We start from the raw sequence: 13,464 nt of genomic DNA, 5'->3' as shown, positions 1-13,464 counted from the left end.
TATATATATATTCTCTTTAGCTAAGGATAGCTGCGCTAAATGAGCCCTACATTGGGGACTTACAAGGTATACGTGGAGCTGATTTCGCTTGCTATCGTCAAGGTAGAAGAGCCGGCTTGCTGGGCACCTTCAAAGCATTTCTATCATCAAGGTAATTTTTAAATACTGCAATAATATATTAAAAAACTTCTTTAATAATAAATTTTAATAAGATAAATAAAAATTTTAACAAAAGTAAAAATTCATATTTTATTAATTTGACAGAGTAAATAACATTATGTTTTACGCTCCCTTTCGAGACATAAAAACAACTTACAAGTGAACATTTTTTTTTTTCTCCTTTTCAAAATAATGAGCAACTGCAGCAGCGGCAACAAGAAGAAAAAAAAAAAATAACGGAAATTAAATATGAAAAACATATTCTCAACAGTGAAGTTTTTATGAAACACACGCTACCTTATGCATTCTTGCAAAGTTGTACTCTCGTTTATTTTTTATTCAGCACCGGAAAGTATGCTAAATTTATCAATAGTTAAAGAACATTAAGAAATTATCTTTGTACGGAGTTCTGTTTGATTGAAACGGAACGACAACTCGTTGTTACATTTTTGTCACGTCCTAGAAATGATTAAGTATTAATTCTTCTTCTATCTCTCCATTTTGTCGGAAAAGTCCAGAGAATTATTTTCTATTTCTTTTGCTTTCATTTTTTTTTTTTTTTTTTTGTAATAAAAGAAAAACTGCATGAAAGATATACAGGAAAATTCGACCAATGTCGTGTATAGTGCAAAATGAATTTCCACTATTTCTTCCTTTTATTTATTTTTTTTAAACACCATTAAAACTTTAATGTATATACACAGGTGTAAAAATAAACATAATTAAATGAAATACTTACTAGAAAAGAGAAAATTTAGTCAAGCAAAACGCTTGTTTGTCAACGTTGCTGCAGTTGCTATTATAACTATTACTACCACTACTAATACTACTGCTACTACTACTACTACGACTACTACGACTACTACTACTACTACTACTACTGCTACTACTACTATTACTAACCTAAGTGCATAAGCATCAACAGCAAGAGCAACTGCCATCGTTATCATCGCCATCAACGTGTATGCATGCGCTGCACTACACCCCCTTTTCCCATTTACGAACATTTACAAACACCTAGAAACTGGCTGTTTATCCTAACAAGTGTTTACTCTGTGCGCAGCGTCACTAATTAAAAAAGATAAATTTTAAATTATATGTATATATATATATACATATATATATGTATACATTTATATACGTACGTTTACAGGATATTATATACAAAACAGCTAAAGAACATGTCATTTAAGTTCAACCATTGCTTACGAGTACAAGTGCAATGCGCGTTTTATTTTACACCATTCTACAGTGAACGTAGTATAAGCTAAAATATGATGAAAGAAGTTTTCTTATTAAAATAAAGTTGAAAAGAAATTCGGTAAATGGTCTGCTCAAGCATGTGTACTTTGTTACGCACGCAGGCTTGTACGCTTTTTACAGTGCAAGTTAAATGATACCAACGGAGACATAATGACTTTCAAAATTAAAGTTACACAATTTTAAGTTACATTTGGATTTTAATAAATGTTAATTTAGTTTCTAAATTTTAAAATTATGCTTATTCATACATTATATATATATATATAAATAGACTATGATTAGCTTAGAACATAGTTTAGAGCTTTCATAGTCATAGCGTGATTTTCTGTTCTTTGGAATACCTATTAAGAAGCTAAATAGCCGTAAATAAGGATAGCTAACCAAAAGACTAGTCCACTTAAGCAAATTCAAATCAGTATTTTCCAAGTCCAAATGAAATTTTTCACATCATTTGCCTTATGGATAGTTTTTATGCGCATTAGTTTAAAAACTATTAAGCATTTTTCTCGCGTATCATCCTAGGATTGTTAAGTACAGTCTTTTAGGCTATTATAGCGATTTTTTTTTTTCTTTCTTTTTTTTTTTAATTAATATATGTACAAAGTGCATTAGATAGAAATCTGTCTGATATTGAAGAACAACATATCGTATCATAAAGTTAGAGGAACTCTTAATGTAACTGCTACAATGCACAAAACCCTACACCCTACAGTTCAAAGCTAGAGAGAACCTAAAATCTTGATTTGCGATGCGGCAACAAACTGGCATGGAAAAGCGCTGACTACGCCAAGGATTTAAAACGATTACCATTAATCGTCGGAAATGGAGCGAACTAATTTGGGCAGAGTCGATGCATCTAAGACATCAAACCACATTTACATTTCCTTGTCTCCCTTCATGATTTTCTCAAGTTCTCAATTGCAAAGCAAAACAGCGACAAACTTGTAGCATAATATTTTGGCCAGAACGAGGGAGATAGAATTTTTAGAGATATAAGTGTATTCTCCGTTATAAACTTAATAAGCTTTTTCAAACAAATAATTGGATGCACATAACCTAAGATCTATAATGTAAAGACTAGATATAATTGATTACATAACCATGAAATTTTCTTCTCGAGTCAAGCTTGAATTCCAAGATTTGCGTTGTACACGCATAACCTTGAACTCTAACGGCTGCCATACGCATACTCGTACGCATGCATGGATGTTTTGAAAAGCGTTCATAATTTACATGGAGAACGGAAGTTACATATTTGCAATATTCTACAGTAAATGCAAAACACCTTCAAGTCCACTAAGTTACGTAACGATGCGACAGAAATCGTCGGATCTTAGATGCCATCTTAAGCGAACGCATTAATCTGAAATGCAAATTCCTTAATTTTGAAATAAAATAAAATATTGGTAGTGCGTATCGCTTGTCTGCATTTCCCTAATTCCAATTAGAACGCTGACCATTCAAGAATGCTAACAGTTAAGTTTTCAAATCATAAAGCATAGCGTTATGCTATCGTTTACCTATGTAAACAAAATGAAATTATTTTAAACTTAATGATCATTTTTAAAGTGACAAAATAAACAGTAACGAAGATGCAGATGACGAGAGAGGACCGATCTATACTGAACTTTTGCTAAGGTTTCATTTGAAAATAATTGCATCTAATACTAAAAATGGCAGTGGTTACCGCCAATCCCTGAAAATAAATGAGAATCAGTTAAATGATTGCTCGAAATACATGATGATAATGATGATGATAGGGAAGGAGGCTTATAGGAACGGAGACTCTTTTTTGCCTTCTCAGTTCATTCCCGTTTACTTACCTATCAAAATTTTTGATTGTCAATCGATTTTGGGGGAAGACCAGACATGCACCGTAGGTTGTACAACTCAAATATATTTTTGCCTTTTAGATGTTTTGCCTTTTAAGTCATCCATATCTACCTACGGTTATCGATGAATGGATCGATATCGCGTTAAACTTTACCTCCAGATTGCAATAAATTGATTAACATGTTCGTCAACCTTAATAAAATAATTTTCTTATATACGTTTTTTGAACATTCAAGAGTTCGTAGCCTTTAAAATCGTCAAATTGTTGTACATATTAACGCACGAAATGAACAAACGGAAAGAAAACGGCCATTTTAATCTAACTAGCCAAGTAACCCCAATAACCAAAGCTTTTTATGGTTGTTTTTCTCATTTGGTTTTTTTTTTTTTTTTTTGGGAGGGAAAGTCATAATCATTAAGAGCACCTGTTGGCTGGTGTGTTTATGTTGAACACCTTATTAAACGCAATAAAATTATTTATATATAAACTTTACACTCACTGCAGGGTGAAAGTACTTAATAAGAAAAATATTCAAAAGAACTTTGGATTTTTAAGCAAGTGTTCTGTAATCTCTTATACGCGCGACATCAGTTTCGTATGCGGTGTTCATTAATATTTTATTAGGCTCTCAATAATTTCCTTTTGCTTAACACTCTCATCTGCATGTTTAAGGATCATATCTAAAAATACATCTTTATAGCGGAAATTTTTCTGTACTTACGCGCAGAGATGCTCAAGTCAGATTCGCATCAATTCCTCGTCTAACGAAATGATTTCGGCGTAAAAGAAAAACAGATCTATAGATAGATGATAGCGAGCATTTAAAATGAAAGGGGTCGACCTATACTTTGTTCATGCTCTTACATTTTATAAATGTTTTTCTTAAATAAAAGTTATTAACACAGACAACACAAAGTGACAGCATAACAATCACCATATAGAGTGCGCATGAGAAAATGTTTCCGCTGGCTTTCTTCACTTTTCAGCAAACAAATTTAATTAAACAAATTTTTTTAACAAGTCTTGAGGGTTGTTTTTTTTTTTTTTCTTTGTTTTCTTTAGTTTGGTACGTACCTCCCTTCAAACTTTTTTAATTGCCTTAGTATAAATAGGGAAATATATTCTTGTTTTTCTCTCGTTTTACTTTTAAATATTCATCATTAACTTTATGAGATTTTGTGTTGCTAAAAGAAAGGGAGAAAACATTTTATTACTGCAGCTTTATATTAATTACATAACTAACAAAAAAAAAAAATAATAATAATAATAATAATAATAATAGCGTGATTTGCCAGCAGCGTCGGTTAAGCAAATCTGATAGAAAAATATAGCGACGCTACGATTGTCGATAATATGAATATATGTCAATCATATTTGTACACCATAACGAGTGTTCCGCCCGACACAACCGGGATCGGCTACATGGAAATTGTTTATTGTTTTTTTTTTTTTTTTTGTGAACATTGTCACATTCGCATCGCATAAGTTTTGATTTAAAAAGTGTTTGAGTTTCACGGCCATATTACGCCGTGGGATACACGTGGATAAAACTAATTAAATCGTTTACGAGTCGTACGCTAATTAAGAATATATATACGGCATCATTCGGTACTAGATGTAACCAGTCATATCGATAGTTTCGATTAATTTCAGAGAATCCTCACAATGTGAAACCTACCGCGAACACGTTGTTTTTTACCCTCCACCATGTCGGATCTTTAATAATTTTATTCCTTAGCTAATGCCTTGTATTAGAAAACAAAGAAATTCGTCGATAATCTATAATTGAAGTAATCACGGTAGCTCTTTGACAATCTATATAAAAATCGAAAGGACTAATCATCATTCTTTCAGGAGGGCTTTCTTCATTCAATAAATCAATTATCACACATTTTTAATATATAATTCTTCATCCCTTTTGCAAGCATCATAAAGATTAAACGAAATTTGTCAAACATTTTTAACAAAGTCGATTAAATAATGAATATTTGTTCGTCAAATGAAATCGATATTAATTTAGGGAGTGGAAAATTTTATTTCGAAAAAGAAATTTAACTTAAAATATTTTCTGGTCAATCTAGCGAAGTCAAGTTGCAAGAAATATCACTTTATCGGGCTTCTATATCTAATTACGTAAAACCCTTCGAAGGATCGGAGCATATTTATTTAGTCTACAACGGCCAGAGGTGACAGATATCAAAGATCAAAGATCATATCAAGTATAGATATATTTGATCAGCATATTAAAATCTGAATCGATTTCAGTCCGTTTGTCAGTCTACGTAATGTCTTTAGTAAAAATTTCGCGAATCGCCTTGGTCGGTTGAAAGGCTCGCCTACAATGCAGCATGAACTAAATACTCTGCTCTGCTTTCTGGGTCATTTGCTCATTGCCCATGAGCTACAATATATATAGCAGCCGCGTCTATCCAATATTATAGAATACTTCGTTTTTTCGTTTTCCTTAGGCTTTTCCAGAATCAATATTCAATCGTAACGGCAAGTATGGGAAAGACAGATTATGCAATGGTTATATAGCGATCAAAGAAGAAGAAAAAGGAATAGACTAAGTGAGACTTAGGTCGACTTAGGCACTCTTATCCGCATTACAGTTTTTGAATTATTTCAGTCAAATTTAGTGCGCTGGCGCGTCTTGACTCAAGCATCAACGTTATTGAAAGTGAACAGGATAAGGTTATAATTGCGATTACTCTTAAAAAAAAAAAAAAAGATTTCTGCTCTAAACAAAAAAATTTCGCATGAAAAATATCTCACACTATTATGATTTCTGGGACGAAGTCACCGAAAATTATTAGTTGCTGGCGAAAATGTTGGCCATTTTTTCACTTGCAAAAGGCATTTATTGAGAAAAACTTGTAGATTGTATATTAATCAAAATATTTTCCATAATTTTGTACAACTTCTTCCCACCCTTGCTGTTGAAAGAACGATATTGGTTTGGCGGCGATCCATTCATCGACCCATTTTCGCGCTTCTTCAACTTTGCGGAACCGCATGCCATCCAAACCATGCTGCATCCAATTTGAGCAATCAATGGCAATCAGAAGGCACCGTGTCTAGTGAGTATACTGAGTGTGGCGGAGCTTCCCATTCGAGCTGCAGCAATCTATCCGTGACAAATCTTGCAACGTGCGGCCGAGCGTTCCCATGCAAGAGAGTCATGCTCATGTATCTTTTAGCCGCTATTGCTGGCCCTTTTTCCAAGAATACATCGTTCAATTTGTTGAACTGACATTAGTAAATCTTTGCAGTGCCAGTGGGGCAACTTTGAATCGTAAGACTTACTGAACGAAAATCCAGCTCAAAATTTCCAAGAAAAGCAATTGATGATTCAACTGTTTCGAGATGCTTACATGCGATGGGTAAAAGGAGGGGAAATGGCCGCCATACGAATTGACTGAAAATGGCATTTCAAACCCTTTCAGCTTCGCGGTTGCATTGCTTACCAGGCTTCTGTACCATATTGTAACTGGTGATGAGAATTGGGCCTGCCACGGCAATATCCAAGCCCAAAAAGTCATGGACCATTCGTATCAAGACCCAAGCGGAACATTCATGACCATAAAGTTTTGCTGTGCAAACGAATGCAGTCAGCAAGGTGTAGTGTATTACGAGCTACTAAAATTGAATGGCACTGTCCTATAGATTCACTGCGCTCAGTTTGGATCGCATAAGTGTAATTTTTGCGATTTCTTCTCATATAAAAAACGATAAGGATGAGAAGTGAGCTTTTATAGGGCAATCAGATCAAATTTTTGGTATTTTAAAAAGAAAACTGAAGCCCTTCCATGAAAAATATTGCCTTCCCACGACAACAAAGTAAACCTTTTTGTATTTGATGAACAAAATAAGCGAAAGCTTACTTTAGACGAAGCGATGTACGAAATTGAATGATTACCTTTGCCTTGCCCGACTATAATGTTTTTATTTGTTTTTACATAAGTTGAGTAAACGATGAGTAAATGATTTTTTTTTTTTTGAATGTTCAATGTTAAATGTTTATTTAGCTAAGTAATCAGTTTGGGACTTTAGCGATCTTAAGTGAATGGTTTCAACATCTTTTCGGTTATCAAAAATGCAAAAATATAGATAAAGAGAATTCTTTCGTGAAAATTAAGCAAAACAAAACTAAATGAATAATAAAAGACGCTTTAGTACAATTATATTAATATGATCAAAGCCCAGAAACCAATTCAAGTCTGCTACTGACATTTGCTTTATAGTAACGAAACTCTTTAGCTATTCCATTGAAATATTTATGAAATGTTTTATTATTTATTATTAGTTTTTAGTTTATGAATGTTTTAGTTAGTTTAGTTATTAGTTTATCGTTGTTTGCAGGCTAATGAAATGCTTTAATAATTCATCTTTTTATGTAAAGTTTTTTTTTCCCCCTATCGCAACGTAATTTATGAATTGTACTACTACGACGGTCTTCCGCTTTATAGCCATTCATAATATCTACCCATAACTCGCTACGAAAAATCCACCGGATATCGTCAGTAACTATTTCCAGGCTTGTACATTTCTTAGATATACGAATTGTCGCAGATCTATTGAAATTTCGAAATTGCGTCGATATTTGAACAAAGTGTATTTATTAACATGCGCGAGTATTAAATGCTTCATGCTTATTTTTATATTTTAAAAAAATCAAAATCAAATCATTTCATAAAATCGCAAAAATTTGTTTTTATTTCATATGAAAGGAAAGATTGATTTAGGCCAAGGTTTTGTATAGCAGGTTATTGCATAAATTTGATTTCTCTCAATCAGTTGGACACGGTAAGGTGCGAAATACGATAGGGTATTTGTGTACAAAATGCGCTTATCAGATATAACCTCCACATTGACTAATAATGATGCGATATTTCTCGATATTTGTTTCTTAAAGACATATTTTTTGTGCTTATGCTCGAAAAATCCCAACAATTGACGATTTGAGTTTGCATAGCACTAATAACGCATTATATCCCAATGCAGATAGATATTGGTAACTTACTTGTAAAAGGGTTTATAATCTGAACATTTGCGAAAGGTAAGGTCAGTCAAGAGGCAAGAGATTTGAATTGTAATATTCGAACGGACGAAACCGTACAAGTTCCTGTGAATAATTTGTAAATAGATTGCCTAAGAATTGTACGTAAAACCTATGCTACCTTAAAAGTCGCAGTTCAATGGTACCAAATGAACTTAATCTCAGAGGCGATTGAAGAAAAACGTAAAAACATAAACGAAATTTTACGTTTACGCAACAACTATTCTGACCTTGTTTAATCTTGTTTACCTAGTATCCAAAGATCGAATGTCGTCCGTTACGTCGATAAATTTATCGTCCTCTCTATTTCTCTCTCTCTCTCGTTCTCTCTTTTTCTTCTTTCCGTACCTCTTACTTTCTTCCTCCTTTGCTTTTCAGCATTCTCTTGCCGCACCCCCCCCCCCCCCCCCACACACACACACACACACCTTTCGACCCGTTCGCAATTTCCGTACACAAAGCCACACTTTGCATTTCACTGCATTTAACTAAACAAAAGACAATAGCGTAATATGTCCCTGCGCGTCGCTATATGTGCGCAAGGCTATCATGTCCTGAAACATACTTTTCAAGAACATCTTGTATTATAGTTTGATTTCGAAAGATTTCAACTCGACGGACATAAATATATATATATATAGGCCGAAAACAAATTCAATACTGGATCGTTTTCTCCTATTTGTCAATTGCCACTGTCTATGCTTTTATTTCCTTATCGAAAAGTAATGAGAAATCATCTCACTTTGAGTCAATACGTTCGGCTGGTGGTTACTTTACTTTTGCCAGTGTGATGGGACGAATGCTCATGAGTATGCCCATTCCATCTCTTTTAAGGTCCACTATAGGATTCTCATTCTCTTCTCTATCATATTCATGACTGGGACTGGTTTTCTCGGCTGCATTCCTAACAATCATTTTGATTGTCTTCCAAATCGGCCTCATTATCATCAGTGTTATGGAGTTCATTCATAGGACAACTAATGTTTTCCTCCATCAAAAAAATTATATTTCGTTTAACCCCCCCATCTATAAGAAGAGGCTTTTAAGGCAAGTTAGAGACATAACGATGTAATTCATCAACACAAAGAATATCAACTTCAAACACGTTTGAATATATCTTCCGTTGGAGAATACCTGCATGAAACAATATGACAGTACCTCCTGTGGGTAGAATAAATATTTGCTTTTTTTTTTTTTGGCTTGTTGTGTAGAGACGGATGGAAGCCATAGGATAAATATTAAGAGAAGTTGGTTAATGTCGAAAAAACAAGAAAACAAAAATATGTTGATATGTATTAAACAACAAATGAGAGGGTTGCCATATTCTTGACTATTTTGTCCGAAACTGCTGTGATAGCGTTGGGCTAACTGATAAACACTATTGGTGGTAATTGCATAAAGAACTTTTTTTTTCCGGTATATGCAATCTTTTCAGTAGAATTTAATATGCTTCGTCTTGTTTTATTTATCAAATTCACCATAGAGCATCATGAACTCGATGCAAAGCAAAACGCAAAAGCTTTTAGTTCAGGGATTATAATCTGTTATCCGTAGACAAAATTAAGTAGAAGCCTAACTTGGCTTTTTAAAAAAACAAAAAAAAAATTTTTTAAGTAAATTTTCATCCCTAATCAACTAAAGCACCACCACTTCAGCAATGAACTAAAACCAACTTGAAATGTGCTTTGTATCTATCTATCTATCTTTTCTTCTTATCATATCCTGGTACATACAATGGTTTCGTGTTAAAAAAATTTTCCCTTTATATTTATTTTCTTTTTGTTTTCAGAGTACAAAATCTTGATTCCATTGTACGAGCTGCCGACCGTGAACTACCTGTTGTAAATACGCGTGGTGATGTTCTATTCAATTCCTGGAAAGGCATATTTAATGGTCAAGGTGGCTTCTTTTCACAAGCACCACGCATCTATAGCTTCAGTGGCAAAAACGTTTTAACCGATCCGCTTTGGTAAGTCACGTATAGTGAATTAATCCATAAATTTAATCAAAATTTTTATTTCACTTAAATCTCTACACTTTTGTTGGTCGAATCAATTGTTGTTGATTAACATTATTTCTGGTATACGATTATTTCTGTATTGTATTGTATTTGTGCGAATTTACGTATATAGCAGAGAGATTTTAGACGGACCTATTTTTCCTTGTACTGATTGATTCAGACTCATATTTGATGTCTTCTCTCTTTATCTCTATCCGTTTGCTGTGTGAGAAATTTATTGCTGAATGTTGTTGAATGTGTTGTGTTAATTATACGTTTAGGAGCGACCCATATAACTGCACGTTGGGTTTAATAGCATCAACAACAATTCGGAAAGTTGGGAATCCAGACCTACCTGGAGCCTAATAATTTTTTTTGTAGACCCTACACCACTTGCGATGCAAGTTATATTAAGTTTGTACGGAAGTATGGAGCACGCAATAGGGCTAAAGATAGACTCACCTCTAAGCCTGTCTGTCCGTCTGCCCATAAAAATGTGTGTTGAAACGATAGGTCACAATTTTTGAGATATTTTGATGACTAACGTACACTGACGTATTTTCACCCAACGACGAACGCTATTAGAAATGATTTGGATCGATCCGCTTCTTCGATCAATCTCCATATAAAATGGCTAAGCAATGACATTCCGCCATTCTTAATTAATATGAAAACTTTACTCTGACTGTAGCAATTTTTGAATCCCCTTCAATACAACGAAATCTGAACTTCATAAGACAAAAGGGTCTAATTTTCAATGATTCCTGATGAAAATCAGATGATAATAGTAATGCAATCATTCTTGTGGAAAGTAAGACTTTATTTGTAAAGAGGTCTAATTTTTAATAGACAGTGCCATAATAGTAAGTTCATATAAAAAGAGAGAGAGAGAAATAACAATTGTATTGTATTGACAATGCGGTGTAGGATATTTAATTGTCGGCCTAGCTTCACTATTATGTTTTCAGGTTTTTTTTTTGTTTTTTGTTTTGTTATGACTACTTGATCAAACGATGTCTAATTTAATTAGGAGATGTGCATACATGCATGTAGTGCTGCAGACGAAGATAAAATAAAGAAAGATGGACTTGGTATCGCTGCAGCCTGGCGTGTGCCTTCAAAGCAAACCAATCGTAGTATAGCGGATTGGGAGTTCAACTCGAGTGTGACGATTGCTTGTCTATTAAGCAGTAGCCCAATTATTATCAAAACATTAGGGGAAAACTACAAAAAAAAAGACTTGCAGCATAATTGACTTATTGACCTATGTGAAATCAATTGCTGAGAAACTGCGTTTGTGTGGTTATATGTATATATATATATATATTATATCCATATATTTGAAACAACGAGAACATGTAGACATGTCACTCTAAATTTAATCTTCTTTCTTTCATAAGATGAAGTAAATTAATGTATAATTCGTTGAGTGATTGAAATCTGAGAGTCAGAAGTATGTGATGCACAAAGAAAACATTTTAGTTTGCTAGCATTACCTTCATCGGGACGATGGACATTTCGTGATGACGATATTCTCATTGGCAGGTTCATCTTTGATGAAGTTGGCGCGAATTTTCTACTCTAATCAAATCAAATCAATAAAAATATAATTGCATAAAACATATATCCTATTAAATGTAATTATTTCGAATGAGTTTTGTACTCGAAATAACTTAAAACCATTATCTTTTATGAGTTTTTTTTTTTTTTTTTTTTTTTAATCCCTTTTAATAAATTGCATTAACTTATATTATAGCATTAACTTATATCATGCGAGATCATGAGCCTTTCAAAAAAAACAACAAATGCATGGGATTAAAAGAGTTGAGAATTGTGTTCTGCTCAATAGTAAACGATCTCTGATAGATGCTATAATTAGATAGGGTGTCGCTCCGTCTATCGATTAAATATAGAAAATTTTTGCGATATCATTAGTTAAAGTTTGACATAAGATGAGAGTAACTTTATAACTCAAATGAATATATATATTATATATTCATGGAGAAATTATTATATAATATTTAAAATTGTCATTACATTAGTTCTATGAAATATTTTGCTAAAATACTAGTATAGTTTGCCTTAATCTTTTGCATTTTCTTTTTTTTTTATTATTATTAATATTATTATTATTATTATTTGCTAACCCAATTGCTAACAATAACGATAAGAAAAATTGTTTCCCGACTTTCCTGACTTAAAAAGCCAGCATTAAAATAAACTGAAAATGCACCGGAAAACAAAGCACATTAAATGTAATACATTTACATTATAATAAAACATCAACGCCTGCCTGTCTTTTAACAACGATATTGTGCATACGCAGTGCATAAATATATATGCATATATGCATTAAGAAAGTAATGAAAACGACACTCATTCCATTCATTACGCATTTATTCACATCTCGTACGCTACATAGTAGTACACTTATTTATACATTTACATATATATGTATACTTTATCCCTTGACTGGTCTATATTTGTGTTGGGCCGTGTGCTTGCTTACTTTGCTACACTTAATTCATAACCTTAAGCTATTACGCATTGAAATTTGTGAATAAATTGTAAAAGTTTTCCTGTACCCTCTTATAGTTTTTATATGGCTTTCATTCTCATCTCTCTACATCTCGGAATTTGATTTTGTCTAAAGCAGACAAACTAACTCATTTGTCGCTTAAAATGAGAATGCGTACATTTGTATGTCTGTCTATCTATCCGTTTTTAAATGCGTGTACGTTTGTGCGTGCTTCCTCTTTAATGTTATAATTTGACTTTACCTTTTCTTTCTTATACTTTTTTTTTTTTTTTTTTTTTTTTTTTTTTTAAATTTTTTCTCTCTAATATTCTGGTGGAAACTCTTTCAGACACAAATGCTTTTACATGTGCTCGTCACACATGCACTTAAATATAATATAAGTTTACTCAAACTCTGACATCCTTTTAAGAGGCAAACAGACAAATGGCTGTGCATGCATGTTTGTAAATTTGAATCAGCAAAACACGTAGTCATGGTTATTTACTTACACGCACATATACATATTTACTTCTACATATAATTATGTATATATATATATATATACACACAGTAAAACTAGGCTTTATGACTTATGCAAGAAAGTTATGCTTAAAAACAGTTTATGCATATGC

General features: G+C 33.0%; 1 protein-coding gene across 1 annotated transcript in view; it reads left to right on the top strand.

Annotated features, from left to right (window-relative positions):
• The window catches only part of LOC119644979 (collagen alpha-1(XV) chain), a 448,380-nt gene that overhangs the window by 393,713 nt on the left and 41,203 nt on the right, over positions 1-13,464 (top strand). Inside the window, exons 22-23 of the mRNA XM_038044722.1 lie at positions 21-151; positions 10,105-10,284. Of these exons, the coding sequence (XP_037900650.1) occupies positions 21-151; positions 10,105-10,284 (311 nt within the window). The remainder of the gene's footprint in view (positions 1-20; positions 152-10,104; positions 10,285-13,464) is intronic.

This window comes from Glossina fuscipes, unplaced genomic scaffold (assembly GCF_014805625.2).
Source record: "Glossina fuscipes isolate IAEA_lab_2018 unplaced genomic scaffold, Yale_Gfus_2 1, whole genome shotgun sequence".
Taxonomy (NCBI): domain Eukaryota; kingdom Metazoa; phylum Arthropoda; class Insecta; order Diptera; family Glossinidae; genus Glossina; species Glossina fuscipes.
Note: the sequence above shows the minus strand (reverse complement) of the source record. Positions and strands in the feature narration are given on the sequence as shown.